This window comes from Balaenoptera acutorostrata, chromosome 2 (genome assembly GCF_949987535.1).
Source record: "Balaenoptera acutorostrata chromosome 2, mBalAcu1.1, whole genome shotgun sequence".
In the NCBI taxonomy this organism is placed as follows: Eukaryota; Metazoa; Chordata; class Mammalia; order Artiodactyla; family Balaenopteridae; genus Balaenoptera; species Balaenoptera acutorostrata.
Window position 1 is genome coordinate 156088422 of NC_080065.1, and position 17095 is coordinate 156105516.

Consider the following 17095-nt stretch of genomic DNA (forward strand, 5'->3'; position numbering starts at 1 on the left):
AGGAAGGAGGGAGAGAGGAAGGAAACAGAACAGATAGAAACTATCAGAGCCCACAGCACACAGTAACAGTCGATATTATTTCATGAACACTATTTCTGTTGCCCGTGTTGTCACATGTACCAGCACACAACTTAAATGTATTTCTTACCAAAGCTTGCACAGCCTGAGCTTTAGATGGGCTTCCTCTTACTCCCACGAGGCAGGGGGCTCGGGGGGAGACGGGGAGTTGCTCCCCTGACTCTGTTTCAGGGGCACGCTGGTCTCTCCCACGCCCAGAATTGGGCAGAAGTCTGCGTTTGCTCCACGCTGCCCTCTCCGGCTCCTCAAAGCCTCTCTGTCCTCTGACACCACCTCTGTGACCCCTGTCCCGCCTCCCAGCCCACGTTCTCAGTCCTAAACTTGCTCTCGCTCTGCGTGTCACCCTTCTTTAAAGGAACAAAACTCTTCCTTTAAAAGTCAGCCTCCATGTCCTGGCTATTGTAAATAGAGCTGCAATGAACGTTGTGGTACATGACTCTTTTTGAATTATGGTTTTCTCAGGGTATATGCCCAGTAGTGGGATTGCTGGGTCGTATGGTAGTTCTATTTTTAGTTTTTAAAGGACCCTGCATACTGTTCTCCATAGTGGCTGTATCAATTTACATTCCCACCAACAGTGCAAGAGGGTTCTGTTTTCTCCACACCCTCTCCAGCATTTATTGTTTGTAGATTTTTTGATGATGGCCATTTTGACTGGTGTGAGATGATATCTCATTGTAGTTTTGATTTGCATTTCTCTAATGATTAATGATGTTGAGCATTCTAAGTGTCCATCAACAGATGAATGGATAAAGAAGATGTGGCACATATATACAATGGAATATTACTCAGCCATAAAAAGAAACGAAATTGAGTTATTTGTAGTGAGGTGGATGGACCTAGAGTCTGTCATACAGAGTGAAGCAAGTCAGAAAGAGAAAAACAAATACCGTATGCTAACACATATATATGGAATCTAAACAAACAAACAAAAAATGGTCATGAAGAACCTAGGGGCGGGAATAAAGACACAGACCTACTAGAGAATGGACTTGAGGATACAGGGAGGTGGAAGGGTAAGCTGGGACGAAGTGAGAGAGTGGCATGGACTTATATACACTGCCAAATGTGAAATAGATAGCTAGCGGGAAGCAGCACATAGCACATGGAGATCAGCTCGGTGCTTTGTGACCACCTAGAGGGAGTGGGATAGGGAGCGTGGGAGGGAGGGAGACGCAAGAGGGAAGAGATATGGGGATGTATGTATATGTATAGCTGATTCACTTTGTTATAAAGCAGAAACTAAAGCACCATTGTAAAGCAATTATACTCCAATAAAGATGTTAAAAAAAAAAAAAAAGTCAGCCTCCTTGAACCAAGAGCCAAACCTTCCAAAGTTCTGTCCTATCACCTGGGGAGCCAGGGAGACGCCAGGACATAGGCCTCAGGACTCAGGCCTCCGTGTAGAACCAGGCACGTGAGGGGGAAACAAGAATTTGAGGGCACAGCGGGGTCTCCCCACTTCTCAGGCATGTCCTCTGCCCAACAGTTTTACAAGTTTTATTTTACTTGTACTTCACAGTCCTTTTGGGTAGTAGCCAAGAAGAATTATCCCCACTTTTACCAACAAGGAAAGCAAGGCGCTGGGGAAGTGTGTGTCAAAGGTCCCATGATGGTTTTTACATGGAACTGAACCAGAAGTCAAGTGTCCTGGGTTCACACTGGGGAGGAGGAGCGGCGGTCGGTGGAGAGGAAGCACTTTTCATGTGGGAGGGACTGCGCACCTCGACAGGGATTAGCCAGTGAATGGGAGTGGGGCGGGCGTGTGACAGAGGGGCCTTGTCACCGTCTCCATCCTGCTGGGGGCTGGGCACATTCTTTCATGGGCACAAGAATGCCATGTTCACACAGACCTACTAGAGAATGGACTTGAGGATACGGGGAGGGGGAAGGGTAAGATGCGACAGAGAGAGTGGCATGGACATATATACACTACCAAACGTGAAATAGATAGCTAGTGGAAAGCAGCCGCATAGCACAGGGAGATCAGCTCTGTGCTTTGTGACCACCTAGAGGGGTGGGATAGGGAGGGTGGGAGGGATACGCAAGAGGGAGGAGATATGGAGACATATGTATATGCATAACTGATTCACTTTGTTATAAAGCAGAAACTAACACACCATTGTAAAGCAATTATACTCCAATAAAGATGTTAAAAAAAAAAAAAAAAGAATGTCATGTTCAGCCCTGGGACCCTCCTCCATCCTTCCCCCGCCCCCATCATCTGCTGTCTTTCTATCTTAGGTAGGCATTGAGGAGATGAGACAGGAGGCTGTCTCTGAGGTTAGGAGACCGACAGCCTTATCAGAAGACAGACAAATCAACAGGCATGACTGCATTACCTCTCCGATTGGATGTTAGCTTTTCCCAGCCTAATTTCACTATCGGTAAATGGGTACAGTGTGCATTAATGTTATAAACAGAATCATCCAATGCCTATCTGCTGCCTACACCACCACCACATTGCTGCCCTCTCCTTATTTTTGTTACACTATATTATTTTAAATATAAAACTTATAGCATTAAAAAAAAACCAACTCCAAATGGTCACCAGCAGATTTTATCACGTGTTCTATCGATTTAACCAGAGCACGCTCAGCTATACCATTGGTGTCAGGCTAGGTCCTCTAAAAGGAGGTTGACATTGTTTTATTTTAAAACCCTCCTCCATTACATTGTCCTTGATGTCTGTGGGAGAAACTATGTCCTGAGAGAGTGACTATATCTTCAGACAGAGAAGGCTTCCTCGCCAGAAGCTGCCTGCTTACAAAATCTATTTAGTACTGACTTTCTAAGCATCAGGGAAGGAAATTGAGGTATTCAGAGGAGTGTAATCTTGTTTTGGTCTGCTGTACCTAAACACAATTTCTTTTCTATCACCCTTTAGGGTAATGATCCAGGGCAAACGAACCTGTGTACAAGGGAATGGAACAAATAAGCACTGACTATCTCTACTTATCAAGGACAGCGCCAGGCAACTTATGTGGGCCGTCTCCTTCATATACACCATTCCTTGAGAGTTCCTTCTTTCCTCTTCTATCGATGAGGAAACTGAGGCTCAGTGTGTTGAAGCAACTTGCCTGAGTCCCACAGCTGGTAGGAGGCAGAGCCCGCCTTAGAACCTGGATCTCCCTTGCTCCGAAGCCCATGCCTTTCTATTCTTTCATCCTCCCCAGTTAGCAGGATAAAATAACTAGTAAACATCTGAAATTGTGCTCTTCGGGATTTTGCATAAAATGGTTAGAATAGCTAACACATCTTCAGTACATTTTATTATTTCCCCATTATTTCCTCTAACTTTCCCACTGGCCCTTTGAGATATGTTCTATTATTGTCCCCATTTTACAGATGAGGAAGCTGAGGCTCAGGGAACTCAGATAACTTGTCCACAGACTCACAGCTAGTGAATGGAAGAATTTAGTCTCAAGTTGTCTGACCTCAGAGCCTGCATTTTACTCACTAAGCTCTCCTCTCTGCCTGCTCAGATCTTTTTTTTTTTTTTTTTTTTAATTTTTATTTATTTATTTATTTATGGCTGTGTTGGGTCTTCGTTTCTGTGCGAGGGCTTTCTCCAGTTGCAGCAAGCGGGGGCCACTCTTCATCGCGGTGCGCGGGCCTCTCACTGTCGCGGCCTCTCTTGTTGCGGAGCACAGGCTCCAGACACGCAGGCTCAGTAATTGTGGCCCACGGGCTTAGTTGCTCCGCGGCATGTGGGATCTTCCCAGACCAGCGCTCGAACCCGTGTCCCCTGCATTGGCAGGCAGATTCTCAACCACTGCGCCACCAGGGAAGCCCTGCTCAGATCTTTAATAATATCGTTTAAAAGAATGAGCCCATGCAGTTCATGTAACTCATTCCTTCACTTTATAGACTTGGAAACTGAGGGTGGTCTAGGACTCATCCCGGGCACAGAGCTCACAGAAGTAGAGATGGAATTGGTACTCATTATACATTTATGCCAGGGACGGTCACTATCAGAGTCACCTAATTAGGGCAGCCCAGACCTTCCCCAGATGCTTTCCCCATCACTCCCCACGTTCACCCTTCGTGTTCCATGGGCAGGCCCCATAGCTTCTCTGGGACACACATTCAAGCACATCAGAGGGGGATTTTACTGCAGGCCAAGTTGTTTAAGTTTTCAAGTAACTGAAGAAATATCCCACACCTCTACCTCACCAATGTGAGTGTTTAGAATCATTCTTCTGCACTAACTAGCAGTTGCTTCTCACGCTACCTCCTTCTCCTGGCTCTCAAACATCCAGATGTCAGCTGAGCTCAGCCTTAAGATTAAAAAGGATCTTCCCAGTTAAAAGTGCCTGCCTTATCTCTTTTCTTCTACTGCTCTGACTAAATCCCCTCCTTCCAGCATCTTCATAGCCACAGCCTAGGAGAAGCTCCCATCTCATAGTGGAATCATAGCCATCGTCTCCTAACTGGGTTCCATGCCTCCAGCTGAGCCCTCCTCTGAATCATCTTTTACATGCCCCGGGAAGAGTCAAGATGCAGGTTTTACCTAGTGTTCTCCCTGGTGAACTCACTTCACCAACACTCTCAGACTCCTTAGAACGGCTCAAAGCATCCTTCACAATTGTGACCAGTCACTGTGGTCTTTTTACTTTTTACTTCCCCATGTATACGCCACAGCTGCTCTGACCTACTTGCAGTTCCAGCAAATGCACTGGTGCCCTGCCTTCGCAATATAGTCCCCGTTTCTAGAATGTCCTTTAACCATTTTTCATCTGATCACATCTAATGCCATTTCAAGATCCAAGTTAAGTTCCCTTCTTCCCCAAAGTCTTTCCTAATGCCATTTCTTGATTTTAAAACTCTGTGTGGACCAAACTTAACATGCCTGCAGGCTGACTCTGGCCCACCAGCCACCAATTCTCACTCCTGTATGTTAAGGTCTCTCCTTTACGTGGAACTATGGTCTTTTTCTAGAGCACCACATTTCTATAGTTATAGAAATGTTCTACATCTGTACTCTCCAATATAGTAGTCACCAATATATCTGGCTTTTGAGCCCTTGAAATGTGGCTAGTGCCTCTGAGGAACTGAATTTTTAATTTAATTTAGATTTAAATAGCCACTTGCGGCTAGAAAAAACTCTAAAGAAGAACAAGGATTCTTCAACAATAGTTGCCCCTGGAGCTAGGCGGCACCAAAGGCAAATCCTTATTCCTTTCTTTTTCTTCACCCTTCCCGGTGAGGGAAACCGGAGAGTCATATTCTCCTTATTTGAGCTACTCTGGCAGTCTACCTACACATGCAACTTTTCAACCTCTTACTTCATTGACCTACTTCCCTTTTATCATTGTGAGCTCTGAGACTTTTAGAGCGAGAGAAAGGACCTCAGAGGACGTCTAGAGTAGAGATCTCAAACTGATGGCCCCCAGACTAAATGTAGCCCAGAGATATGTTCGCTTTGGCATTTACAATATTTGAAAATATTTGAGCAACATTTAAACATTGAGATACATTGCATAAAACGGATATTTCTTGCTACTTTTGTTAAGTTCGAAGACTGGGCATCACTGGGTCCAGGTTGACTGGAGCTGAGTAGCTGCTGCTCCCTTTGGATGGAGACTATGATTCCAATTTGCCACAGTCTCCACCACTCCCTGTTGTCCACCAACGATGAGGCTTTGTGCTGATTACCTCTTTTATCATCATAATCGTGCTATTATTTTTCTTACAGTGGAGAAATCGTTCTCCATATCCATGCTTTATTCAAAGGTGGAAAAATGATAGGGCTTTGTATTTTTCAACCTGACCCGTTTCACCCATTTCTATCAGTTGTCTGGCTCCCATAAGCATTTGCGTGTAGGGTTCCTACTAGAGGGACAGAAAACACATGGTACAATAGGCACACTGCAACTTCCCGTTTTAGCACCCATGTCATACATAAGAAATGGCCCCCCTTTCCTCAGAATTCTTCTCAACACGATGCCCGTGACAGCCATTCCAAGCAGTCAGTACTGACAGACAAAAGGAAGTTCATTGCCATCCTTCATCGGGTCCAACTCTCTCATTTTACTGAGGTCCAGAAAACTTAAGCAATGACTGAGTTGGTGATGACACCATGATGAAATCTCAGATCTTTGATTCCAGTACTATTTTCAAAGGCCAACCCACCCCACTGGGAAGAGAGGAAATGAAAACGTGGTCCAGAGTCAGGCTTATCTTTGGCAAGAGCAGCCAATACATCAGCTGGGCTAGATCTGTTATTTCTTTTTCTCAAGTCATCTTGTAACTTCTCTTCACTATACCCTGTCCTTGCCTTCACCCTTCCTCCTCATTTTCCTGTTTCAAACCAACAGTGATAGATAACTGACTCAGCTCCCCCTGGACTACTCCCCATTCTACCCAAGGAATGAGGGGGTATACTTACGGCACCCGGAGCTTAGGGAACTTCTGGATGTCATTCTCTGCCAGGTTCTGAAATGAAGACAGCAGTAGGTTACAACCCACAGGAAAGGGTTCTGGGCCTGGTGAGTAGACTATGGTATGAAACAATAGGGAACAGTGGGGACTGCAGCAAACTGCAGAGTACACCCCACTCACCCATCCAAAGCAGGCAGCTTCTAGATGGTGCATAAAAGCCTGTGGGCCTGGTGTTGCCAGATCTTTTTCAAAGGGAATCCTGAAACCTGGATCTTACATGAAATGTCCTGAGTTCTAAATATGGACAAATAATTTTAACTGAAGCAAACAGCAAACACTATGAGAGCCAAATCTGTGGGACCACACAGGACTTGTTTTGTGGGCTGAGCTTGGCCATGTCATGACATCTTTCTTAGACTCTCACCCCAGACTTCAGGGCCCCTCTCAGCAGCCGTATGGAGCAGCTATGAGAAGCCAGCCTGGAGAAGGAATCTGTGCCCTTATAACACCATCACACCCCAACTGCCTCTTTCACCAGCGTTATTAGTAGAATTCTCTAGATGTAAGGATGCAATAAAGAGGCTGTCCAGAGGGAACCAAGAGGGGAAAGGTGAACGAAACTCATATTTGTGAAGAACTGACTTTGGGCCTCTCCTTACAGCATCTTGGTTAATCCTCACATCAGCCCTGTGATGTAGAAACTACCAGCATTGTTCCCATTTTAGTGAGAAAGCTGTGGCCCGGGGTTGTAAGGGGATTCCAGCTTGTAGGTGGTGGAGCTGGCGCTGGGACCCTGCTCTATGGCCTCCATTGTCTATTTTCTTCCTGCAAGCTTCACTCTTATCATGTCCAAGCCCTTTGAGGGTCCCAGTGGCCTGTGCTGGGGGCAGGTGGTGAGGGAAGAAGGCACCTGAAAGGGAGGAGGAAGAAAAAAGGGTGGGCACACTCTCCATAGAACCAATGCCGAGGCAAAGAAGGGGCCTCCTTAACATTCTAATTGAGGCCAGAAGCCCAGTGGTTAGAGCGGGAGCTCTGGAGTCAGACAGGCTGGTTTGGAATCTTGGTTCCTTCACTTAGCAGCTGTCTGATTTGGGACAGACACTTAGTCTCTCTAAGCCTCAGTTTCCTTATCTGTATAATGGGAACCATAATAATATTAATAGCCCCGTTTCAGGGGTTGTGAGGATTGAATGAGATGACGTATGTCCTGTGCTTGGCTCAGTGCCTGACATACCTTTTGTGAGTGATAAATGGAGGTTAGGTGAGTAATTTCTGTCCCGGGGGAGGGAGCAGCTGGGGTCTGGCTGGCTCTTGGATGTTAGTGTCTTTGCTTCTACTTCCGCTCTGGGCTGGGAGCTGCCTGGCAGGTTGTTGGCTGCCTTCTGAGATGAGCTGGGCAAGCTTCCTTTTGAGCACAGGGGCTGGGGCATCTTAGCAATGTGCTTATGGCCTCATCTGGTCCAGCTCTTAGGAGCAGTGTCTGACCCAGCTCCCATATCAGACCCTGCGGCAGGGTTGGGGAGGGAGTTTGCCAAGAGTCCTGAGACAATCAGGCTCTTGGTCAAAATTCTTAACTTCTTCTTCTTCTTTTTTTTTTTTTTGCATCACTGAGCCATGGCATCCCCTCCCTCCAGAGCTACCTCCTTCTCAGGGAGGATACCAAGACTCTTGTTCAGAGTGTGGCATGATGAGTGGAGGGCTTCCTGGGAGTTGCCAGAGGGATGAATGCTGAGAACTGGGCAGTTTCTGTTCTGCTGAGTCAAGGACATAAGCTGAGGGAATTTCAGAAAGCATGTGAAGGAGAAGGTGAGCATGTGAGCATGGCTGGAGACATAGAGGCAGAGGATATTAGGAAAGAGAAAGGCCTTTAGAACAGGTATAAGAATTGGGAGGAAAGATGGAAGACGGTAAACACAATTTTTGGAGAATTTTGCTATGTGATGTAACCCCCTCCTCCATCTCCTTCAAAGACCTTTAGCAAAGTCTGGAAACTCTGGGTTACTTGTACAATGACTTGGAGTTAGACTTGTGGCTTTGCAGGAGTATGCTTATATGCTGAGTGTGTCCTCAAGAGGGACACGAGAGAAAGGAAAGCTGAGAATTGCACCCCACCTGGAGAGGCAATGTGGCAGGTGCTGCTGCTTGCCTACTCAATATCCACTCTCTTTCTCCCTTACTGATGGGACCTGGATTTTGTTCAGGGCAGTAAATGTGCCCAGTTCAAAATATTTAACACCCTAGACTCCCTTGCATATGGCTGAGGTCACCGGACTCCATTGCAGCCAGTGAGATATAACCTGAAGTCTAACTGGATAAAGCTTTTGGGAAAGTCTCCCTGAAAATAAGGGGGAATGCATTCCCCATGCATTTCTGCATTTTTTATTCTTTGCCCTTTCCCCCTTCCTCCTGCCTGGAATGCAGATGTGATGCCTGGAGATGGAGTAGCCATCTTGTAACCATTAGGACAGAAGCCACCAATGGTTTCCATTGGCTGGGTGGGGCCTGAGTTCTTGATGACTTCCTTGAACAGCTCACCAGCCTCGAGTGCCTAACTCTAGATTTCTTATCACTTGAGAAAGATAAGCCTCTATTTGGTTAAGCCACTGTGGTTCAGTTTCTGTTTCATGCAGCCGCATACCTTTCTAACTGACACAGCTTCCAAGCACATGGCCTCCTCTTCTTCAACCTTCTGGAAGCGCAGCACCCCTATTCCCTCACCAGACTTCTCAATGGAAAACAAATTGGCAGCAAAACAGATTCAAAGGACCTGCTAGATCCTACACTGAAGAAAAGAGGAAGGAAGGAAGGAAGGAAGGAAGGAAGGAAGGAAGGAAGGAAAGGAGGAAGGAAGGAAGGGAGGGAGGGAGGAAGGGAGGAAGAGAGGAAGGGAGGAAGGGAGGGATGACGGGAGGGAGGGAAGGAGGGAATCAAAGAAAGAAAGAGGAAGGGAGGGATAGAGGGAAAAAGACTGGGGTCTTCCACTTCTGCTTCTAATAGCAGAATGGTCCTGGATATTATAAATCTGGAAAGGGTGAGATATAACCTGAAGTCTAACATCTCATATAGATGAGATAATACAGCTCAGATCAGAGCCCAAGTTGTACCCAGAGCACCTGGGTCGGAGAGTGGTCTCAGCAGAAGCTGCCGGGTCAGACCTGGGTTCTGCTCCCCGCTCTCCTGGCTCCTCGAGCCCCTCTTTCCACTTCTTCCTGTTCACACAGTGATTAGAGCATGCAGCATATTCTCTGAGGGCCTGACAGGTCCCAGATATTGGGGCAGAGGAGGCAAAGCTCCTCAACCAAGGCAACAACCCTGTCCTAACAGGCCTGAAGCTCACAAGGGGAGCGTTGGGGGTACTCCCAGAGCTGGGACGGACTGTCACCCGCTCCCACCCAGTCCAATGTGCTCTGTTAACAGAGGAGGGAGCAAGGAGAAGCTCAAGGAGGGCAAGTGCTTATTCAAGGTGACCCAGGGCATCAGGACCACAACTGGGACCATCCTCAAGAAAGATGTCTTACTCTCTTTCGACTCAGCCCTGAGAAGTCTCTGTTCTCCGTGCTAAAGGCATCAGAAGGAAATACTCAGATTTAGCAGTAATTTGCAAGAAGAAGAACAATAAAACCCCCAGAACTCTATTGGCTCAAAGCTCAGTATAAAGAAATAGCATTGTTAAAAACTTATGCATGGTTATATTAAATTAAATGTGTGTTTTAGTCCAATTACTAGGTGTGTGACTTAGAATAAGTCTCATCACACCTCTGTACATGTTTCTTCAATTGCAACTGAGGTGGTTGGAGCCTTCCTGAAGATAACTTCCTGCTATAAAACAAGCTTCTGGAAGGCAGAAAACACATCTTAATCATCTCTATATTCCCAGCACATGGCATGGTCTGGTATGTAAAAGAAGCTCAGGAACATGCTTGTCAAGTGAATGGCAGGGTGAATGACTGAATGATTTAGGTGGGGCAGTGAATAAACACGTCTTACATGGCACATGAAAACAAAACTCAGACCAAAAGGGGCACAGGTTTGGTCTTGGCATGAGACTTAAGAACCGACCAGAAAGGAACAGATGACTATGGGTGGTAGTGAGCTCACTATCACTGAAGGAATTCAAGAAGCTCTTGGTGGCAGAGATGCAATACAGGAAATGGATTGGTGTGCTGGGTGGAGAACTAGAACATGTGCCCTCTCTGGCCCCTTGCAACCCTGAAGTCTCATGGTTCAGTTCCCTCACTGCTGTTGACTAGGTCTTACAAGGAAACACAGCTTAACTTGCCCCCCGACTCCAAATCCAATTTGGGAACATCTACCCCATGAGACCTTTGAAGTCTTTTTCCTACTTCTTTTTTAAATGATGAAGAAACATGACCAGAAGGGATAGATTGGTGCAGTCAGGGTCTCTGTTACCCATCGGCAAAGGTGTCATTTTAGGGGAAATGCTCAGACCACCTCCCCAGCCACTACCCAGTGTCTCTAACTCTACCAATTAGAGCTGCATCCCTTTCTATGTAGTGGCCTAGTCCTTAATATACAGCTGCATGTTAGTCTTACACTTGAAGCTTTTCGCAATATAATGGAGTGGAGAAAGCCATACCACATGTGTGTTTAATTGGCACAAAACCAACTATGTGAATTTAGTAGAGAAAGAGGGACATATTGAAATAAGGAGGGTGATTCTACCCTTTATTCTAGTCAGTGAGTATGTACCCCAGCGTGAGAAGTAGAAAAAGAGAATCTTCTATTCTCCCATATGATCTTTTTTCCCCTTGGCCTTCTTAAAAAGTATGAGTGGTATTTGAATAGATTTTCAAGAGGTGTGTGTGTGTTAACTATAATTGGATTCCTCCTTATACCTTGACTTTAGAATGTACCTTGGTATGAGTGAAAAATCTGGGAGGTATCCTGAATAAGAGGATCCTGAGAGGTGATGAGAGAGGCGTTCATACAAAACTGAAGAAGGCCACGGGCTGCGTGGCAATCCTGAAGACAGGCATTGCCCCTGGGCATCCCCAGGGACAGGGTAGCCCAGCTGGCCCTGCAGCCATTGATTAAAGTGCAGGACAGCTTTGGTCTCAATGTGTCGGACTCGCCAGCGCTCACCAAAAACCGCGGCCCGTCAATGTGATGTTTCTTCACAGCCTTTTCACAGTCCTTGTAGTTCAGCTGAAAAAGAGGACGGGAGGTGCTGTCAGTGAGGGCAGGCTCATGCCATTGGTCCCCATCCCTCGCCTGCCCCAGAAGCTTAGCAATTTGTGGTACTTGTGGCTAGCCAGGCCCCCCCCTCCCCTCCCCTGTCTAACAGAGGGGCCCCGTCCCTACCTCAGCCCTGCTTTCACTAACTAACCCCTTGGGACTCTCTGAAATGGAGCAATTGCCTGTCTAAGGCCTTGGGGCCAACCCCTAAGGGCTGGGGCACAGATAGAGCGCCTTCAGAGCTTCAAAGGGCTGGCCATACGCTCCTCTGGCAAGCAGAAAAGAGCTGAAAGAAGAAAATAAATAGCATCCATCATCTTGCTACCCAAAGACAACCTCGGTGAAAATGGCGGTGTCTTTCTTTCAGTGGTTTTTCCTAAGCATCTTTCTAAACATAATCGAGGTTATCATTCATATTCAATCTTGTTACCTCGACTTTTCCTCCTGAAAAATACAGGCACTGCCTCATGTTACTGCAAACTGATTTTGAACATTATTTGAGTTTGTTCCCTATTGCTGAACATTTAAGTTGTTTCCCAAACTGCTGCTCCAATAATGATAATACAAACTTCTAGCAACTACTGAACACTTGCTATATGGCAGGCACTGTTCTAAGTATTTAAACCAGTTTTAAGTCATTTAAGCCTCACATTTTTCAAATGGAGAGTCAAAGGCACAAAGAGTCAAGTAACTTGTACAAGGTTCCATGGGTAGGCAGGTGACAGAGGTGACAACCGGGCTTCAGAGCAAGGAATGTTCTCCTTTTAGTTAATAACAGTATAACTTACATACAGTAAGTGACCAGATTTAAGTGCAGCTTAACATACCAGATCAAAAAACATCATGGATATTCTTTTACATACAGCTTTTTCTTCTATTTTATATAGCTGAAGTTAGATTCTCAAAATAGAATTATAGAATCAACAGGAATGATCATTTTTAGGGCCTGGTTGCTTTCCTAGAGTCACATCAATTGACAATTGAAGCAGGTGTCTGTTTCACCTCACCCTCAACAACATAAGCATTTGTATTTGAAATATCTCTAAATGTGATGTTTCTAGATAGATTATTTAAGGTAAAATATTTGTCCTTGAGAATTCTAGCTTGTCCTCTCAAGTACGGGTCTCACAGTTTGTGGCAGCCTTCTTTTGGGGCAAACTTAAAATCATGACCTTTTCTTATGGCCAACAAATCTAAAGAGTGAGAGCAATTGTTGTAACCTCATGGCCTGACAGGGTAGGATGAATATTAGAAAGCTCGGAAAAAGCGATTTAGCAGTCATATAGAAAGCAAGCAGTCTCTGCAGGGCCCCAAACACCCCTTTTATGCATATGCTGTGCGGTGGCATGGTTCTTGGAATTTTCGACTGCCTTTAATTCATCATTTTAACTGTCCTCATTACCAGCTGAATCTCTGATTTTGCAGAGTGCTGACTTGGACTCTAGATAGACAGACAGTCCTGCAGACTGGGGCCCGCCTGGGAGTTTGATTCTGAGCCAGTAATGTCTAGGCCAGAGGATGAGACTCTGTTCTTTTAGCATATACTTAGACGATTCTTATGAGTGCCCAGCTTTGGTTGGCGCTGGTCTAGAGCAGGTACCTGGTGCTGCAGATGGGACCACTGAGGCCCAGAGAGGGGAAGGGACTGGCCTAAGGTCACACAGTGAGTTGGGGACACAGCTAGGATTAGAATTTATGGCTCTGAGCCAGAGTCTTCCCCACTGCATGGCCCAGGGATGCCTTCCTGCCAAGTCAAAAGGAATTGGAGGAGTTAAAGAAATAGAAAACATGACCTCAGTCCTCAGGGTCTTACGTTCCAGACAGAGGATGAGCTGCATGTATTTGAGACAGTAAGACACCAAGGCCCACTGCTCTGCATGGAGTCCCCAGCAAGGGCCCAGTGAATAGAGCAGGAGAAAGGGAAGACTGAACATGAATTGGCCCCCTGTCTCTGCTGGAGGCCTCACACACGTATTTCCTTTATTTCTCCCAACAATCCCATGAGGTTAGTCACTGTTACTATCTCTGGCTTACTGACAAGGAAGCCGAGGCACAGAGGTGAAGTAAAAACAGGAGGGTCACCAAGCTAGCAGGTGGCAGAGCCAGGATTCAAACCAAGGTGCGTCTGACTCCAGAGCTGGCTGGGGAGGTGCCTCCAAGGGGGACCTAGCCCCAGTGCTTCATTAGAAATTACACCTGCTAATAGGACTTTTGCTGGCTAAGATCCATCCCTAAATGACTCCACGGTCAGTTCTCTTTGCATTTTCTCTCTGAGGGAATTGAGATGCTCAGGTTTGAGGGATGTCTACCTGGGTCTGTGGGTTCCTGGATCACAGGTGCCCCTCAGTCTCCTTGTTCCTGCCTTCAGTCCCTTCATGCTGGGAGGGGAAAGCTGTCCAGGTTCTGTGGACTTGACCTGGAGTCTGGGGTCGCCAAGAAGAAAATTCTCCCTTCCTCCAGCTCAGGCAGAGGGCCGTCCTCCTGAATCAACCCTGACCTGCAGTCCAGCTCTCTCTACTAAGGGGAACTTTACCCTTGGATTCTGCAGCTGCTGTACTATTTGTGTAATTCTCCTTCCCACATTGGAGAGGGGCCTATCTGTGCCTCTCAGCCCATCCCCAGGTATGACTTGCTAATTCTCAATTCTTTTCTCCTTTCTTTATTGAGGTAATATGCCGCTTTATAGCATCTTAGCAAATTTCACTTGTGGCCCTAATTTACTTGGTCTACATTTAAGAAAAGTATTTAGAAACCTCTTTCAAAAGTCAGTTACCTCAATGATCTTTGCACCCACCATGCTGAAACCTAAGTTTATTATGACCTTTTCATGAGGGAAAAATAACAGAAACGAGATGCACAAAAAGCAGCAAATAACAGGATCTGTGGGCTGTGCCTCTATCATGCCACACCCAATTCAACATTTTCACATTTTTCTTAGGGAAGAACAGTTGTGACAGGAAATACCTTGGTACCATATGGACCCCAAGTTAGACTATGTGACCCTGGGAGCCTACTCCATCCCAGGAAAAACAAGAAGTTGACTTAGATAACCTCTAAGGTCTTGACCTAAATCTTATGTTTGTGATAATATGGAGTAACAACTGAATCTGATGCCAGCCTCCAGAGGTGGGAGTGTTAGAAGCTCAATTGTCCCTCACGAGACATCGTATCCCTTGGACAGGGATAGAGGGTCCCTGAGTCATGTGACTTGGGATCTGCCCAAGCAGACATGTGACCTGTGGTCCCACCAGCAGATGACCAAACACAAGGATCCTTGAGCACCTTCAAGGCTGGAAGGCAGGATAGCAACACTCAACTCTGCCACAGCTTGGCCCCTGACCCTTCCTGGCCAACCTTCTCCTCTTCAGGGGCCTCAGTTTCCCCAGCTATAGTCTGAGGCTCATGTCAGTTTCCCAGCCTGCCTCATAAAGCTCCAATGACACTCTGTCCAGGTAAGGGCTTGAACAGCCCTCTTTCAAGGTCATGAGCAATGACTTGCCCTGACGCCATCTCCAGCATCATTCATCACAGCCTCTAGCCTTTCCTTTCTTCTCTCCTACCCCCAGGACTCCATGTCTCCCCTTTCTAACAAGTAGCCTTGATCTCACTAGTTGTTACAGCAGTTCTGAGCCTCAGAGCAAGGACTTTGAAACCAGACAGGTGTGACTAGAATCTCACCTCTGTCACATGTAGTCCCTGGGGCTTTGGGCCAGTTAGCCTCCTTGAGCTTATTTTGCAGCTGAGCCGGGAGGACAGCAATCTTGGAGAGGCTTAGCTGGGACTGTGCCTGAAGAGCACAAACTCGAGCCCTGGCACATAGTAGATACTTGTCCCTCTGAGGGCCTCCCATCTCCCCAGAACGCATTGCTGGAGCACTCAGTGGCGCTCACTCAACTGACGAGGTTGCCCGGGATTGGAAGTTCCACTGCTATCTTTCACGCCTCTCATGTTCTGCCCGGACTCCATCTTCAAGCCTCTGCCCAGCCCTACCACCCACAAAACAGCAAGGCTCACCTTCTTGAAATAGTCTGCAAGGGTGTCAGGGTCCCAGGCCAGGACCTCGGAGCGAAAGGGCACGTTCCTGAATGCCATGGTTGCTCTCCTGGGACGCAGCTCACCGACTGAGCATGGGTGTTGCACCCATGGACAGAGAACCCCAAATCCAGAGCGTGGAGGCGTCTTCGGCTCTTCCAACTCCCGGGTACCCTCTGGAAAAGCTCTGCTGGAGCCGATGTCCTTTCTGCTATAGCCAGATCCCAGAAAGCAACGGCTTCCTCTGAGAACAAATATGGTCTCTTCTCAGAAAACGACTCAGCAAGTTTCCTTTACCACTTCCTCTGCTGGGCTCTAAATAAGTAAACAAGGAAGCCCAGCTCTGGGGGCTTGAGAGGCAGAGAGAGCTACAGGCTGGTAATTCCCCACTGGCCCCATCCACCCCAGCCCAGTGGGAGGGGCGATGAAGAGAACTTAGACTCCAGTGGGAGTCCAAATAGGTTTCCATTAAAATCCCTGGCATCCATATGTCTAAACCACATTCCTTCTTGGCTGGGTCTTTGCAGATGAAAATCTAATTTGACGGTTGACCTAAAATATAGACCATCTCCCACATCAGTGAAGGGGAAGGAGCATGACCTTTTAATGCTTTCCAACCACCCCTCAGTTTCTCTCAAATGGATAAACTTGAGCTTCTTTCGCTGCCTCCTTATAGTTATTACAAGAGGATCCTCTGTGAGCCAGTGAGTTGGGCACCCAGGACTGAGAAAGGGGATCCACTGGGCAGAGCCGGGCTTAATTTCTGCTCTGACTCTTTCCATGCTGGGCAACCTCAGGCAAGGGCTGAAACTCTAGGAAGCTCAGTTTCCATATCTGAAATACAGGAACAGAAGAATTGCTTCATATGCACATAAAACTTAGATGCATTTAACTAGACAAACTTAAGGGAAAAAAGTTAAAAGAAAAAAATACCGATTGCTATTGATGCTGCCATATATTCTAGTCACTATTGTTCCCACCGTATATTCTACTTACTATTTATTCCTCCACATATTCTATCTAAAGAGCATATCCCTGGAGACAGGAGATGGGAATCTGGGTTCTCTCAGTTGGTTTCTTAGACCCTGTACGCTTCCTATATCTGAGCATCTCCTTGACTGAGGGTGAGTCCAGTGTCAAAAGCAAACTCATTTGTACAACTTCACAGCCTCCAAACACAAGTTCACCGCTCATCTAGTGCTGCATGCACAGGCACACACAGATGACTGTCTGTCCCAATGCTTAAAGAAAGAACAAAGCTCTGTTGCACTTACCGAGTGATGTTAGGTTGGCCCCTGAGGTGATGTCTTCCTGAAGCTTTTTCAAGGATAGCTTTGGCCATGCAGTTTCCTTCTTAGACACAATCTAAGGACCCTCACTGTAACGTACCAGCCTCACAAGGTCG

The 17095-nt window shown here is 46.6% G+C and overlaps 1 protein-coding gene across 1 annotated transcript in view; it reads right to left on the reverse strand.

The window, feature by feature from the left end:
* The window catches only part of LCP2 (lymphocyte cytosolic protein 2), a 46938-nt gene extending 31006 nt beyond the window's left edge, over positions 1-15932 (reverse strand). Inside the window, exons 1-3 of the mRNA XM_007171377.2 lie at positions 15673-15932; positions 11566-11628; positions 6470-6516 (exon numbers count right to left, since the gene is read on the reverse strand). Coding sequence (XP_007171439.2) covers positions 6470-6516; positions 11566-11628; positions 15673-15750 — 188 coding nt within the window. The 5' untranslated portion in view covers positions 15751-15932. The remainder of the gene's footprint in view (positions 1-6469; positions 6517-11565; positions 11629-15672) is intronic.
* Positions 15933-17095: the final 1163 nt, after the last annotated feature.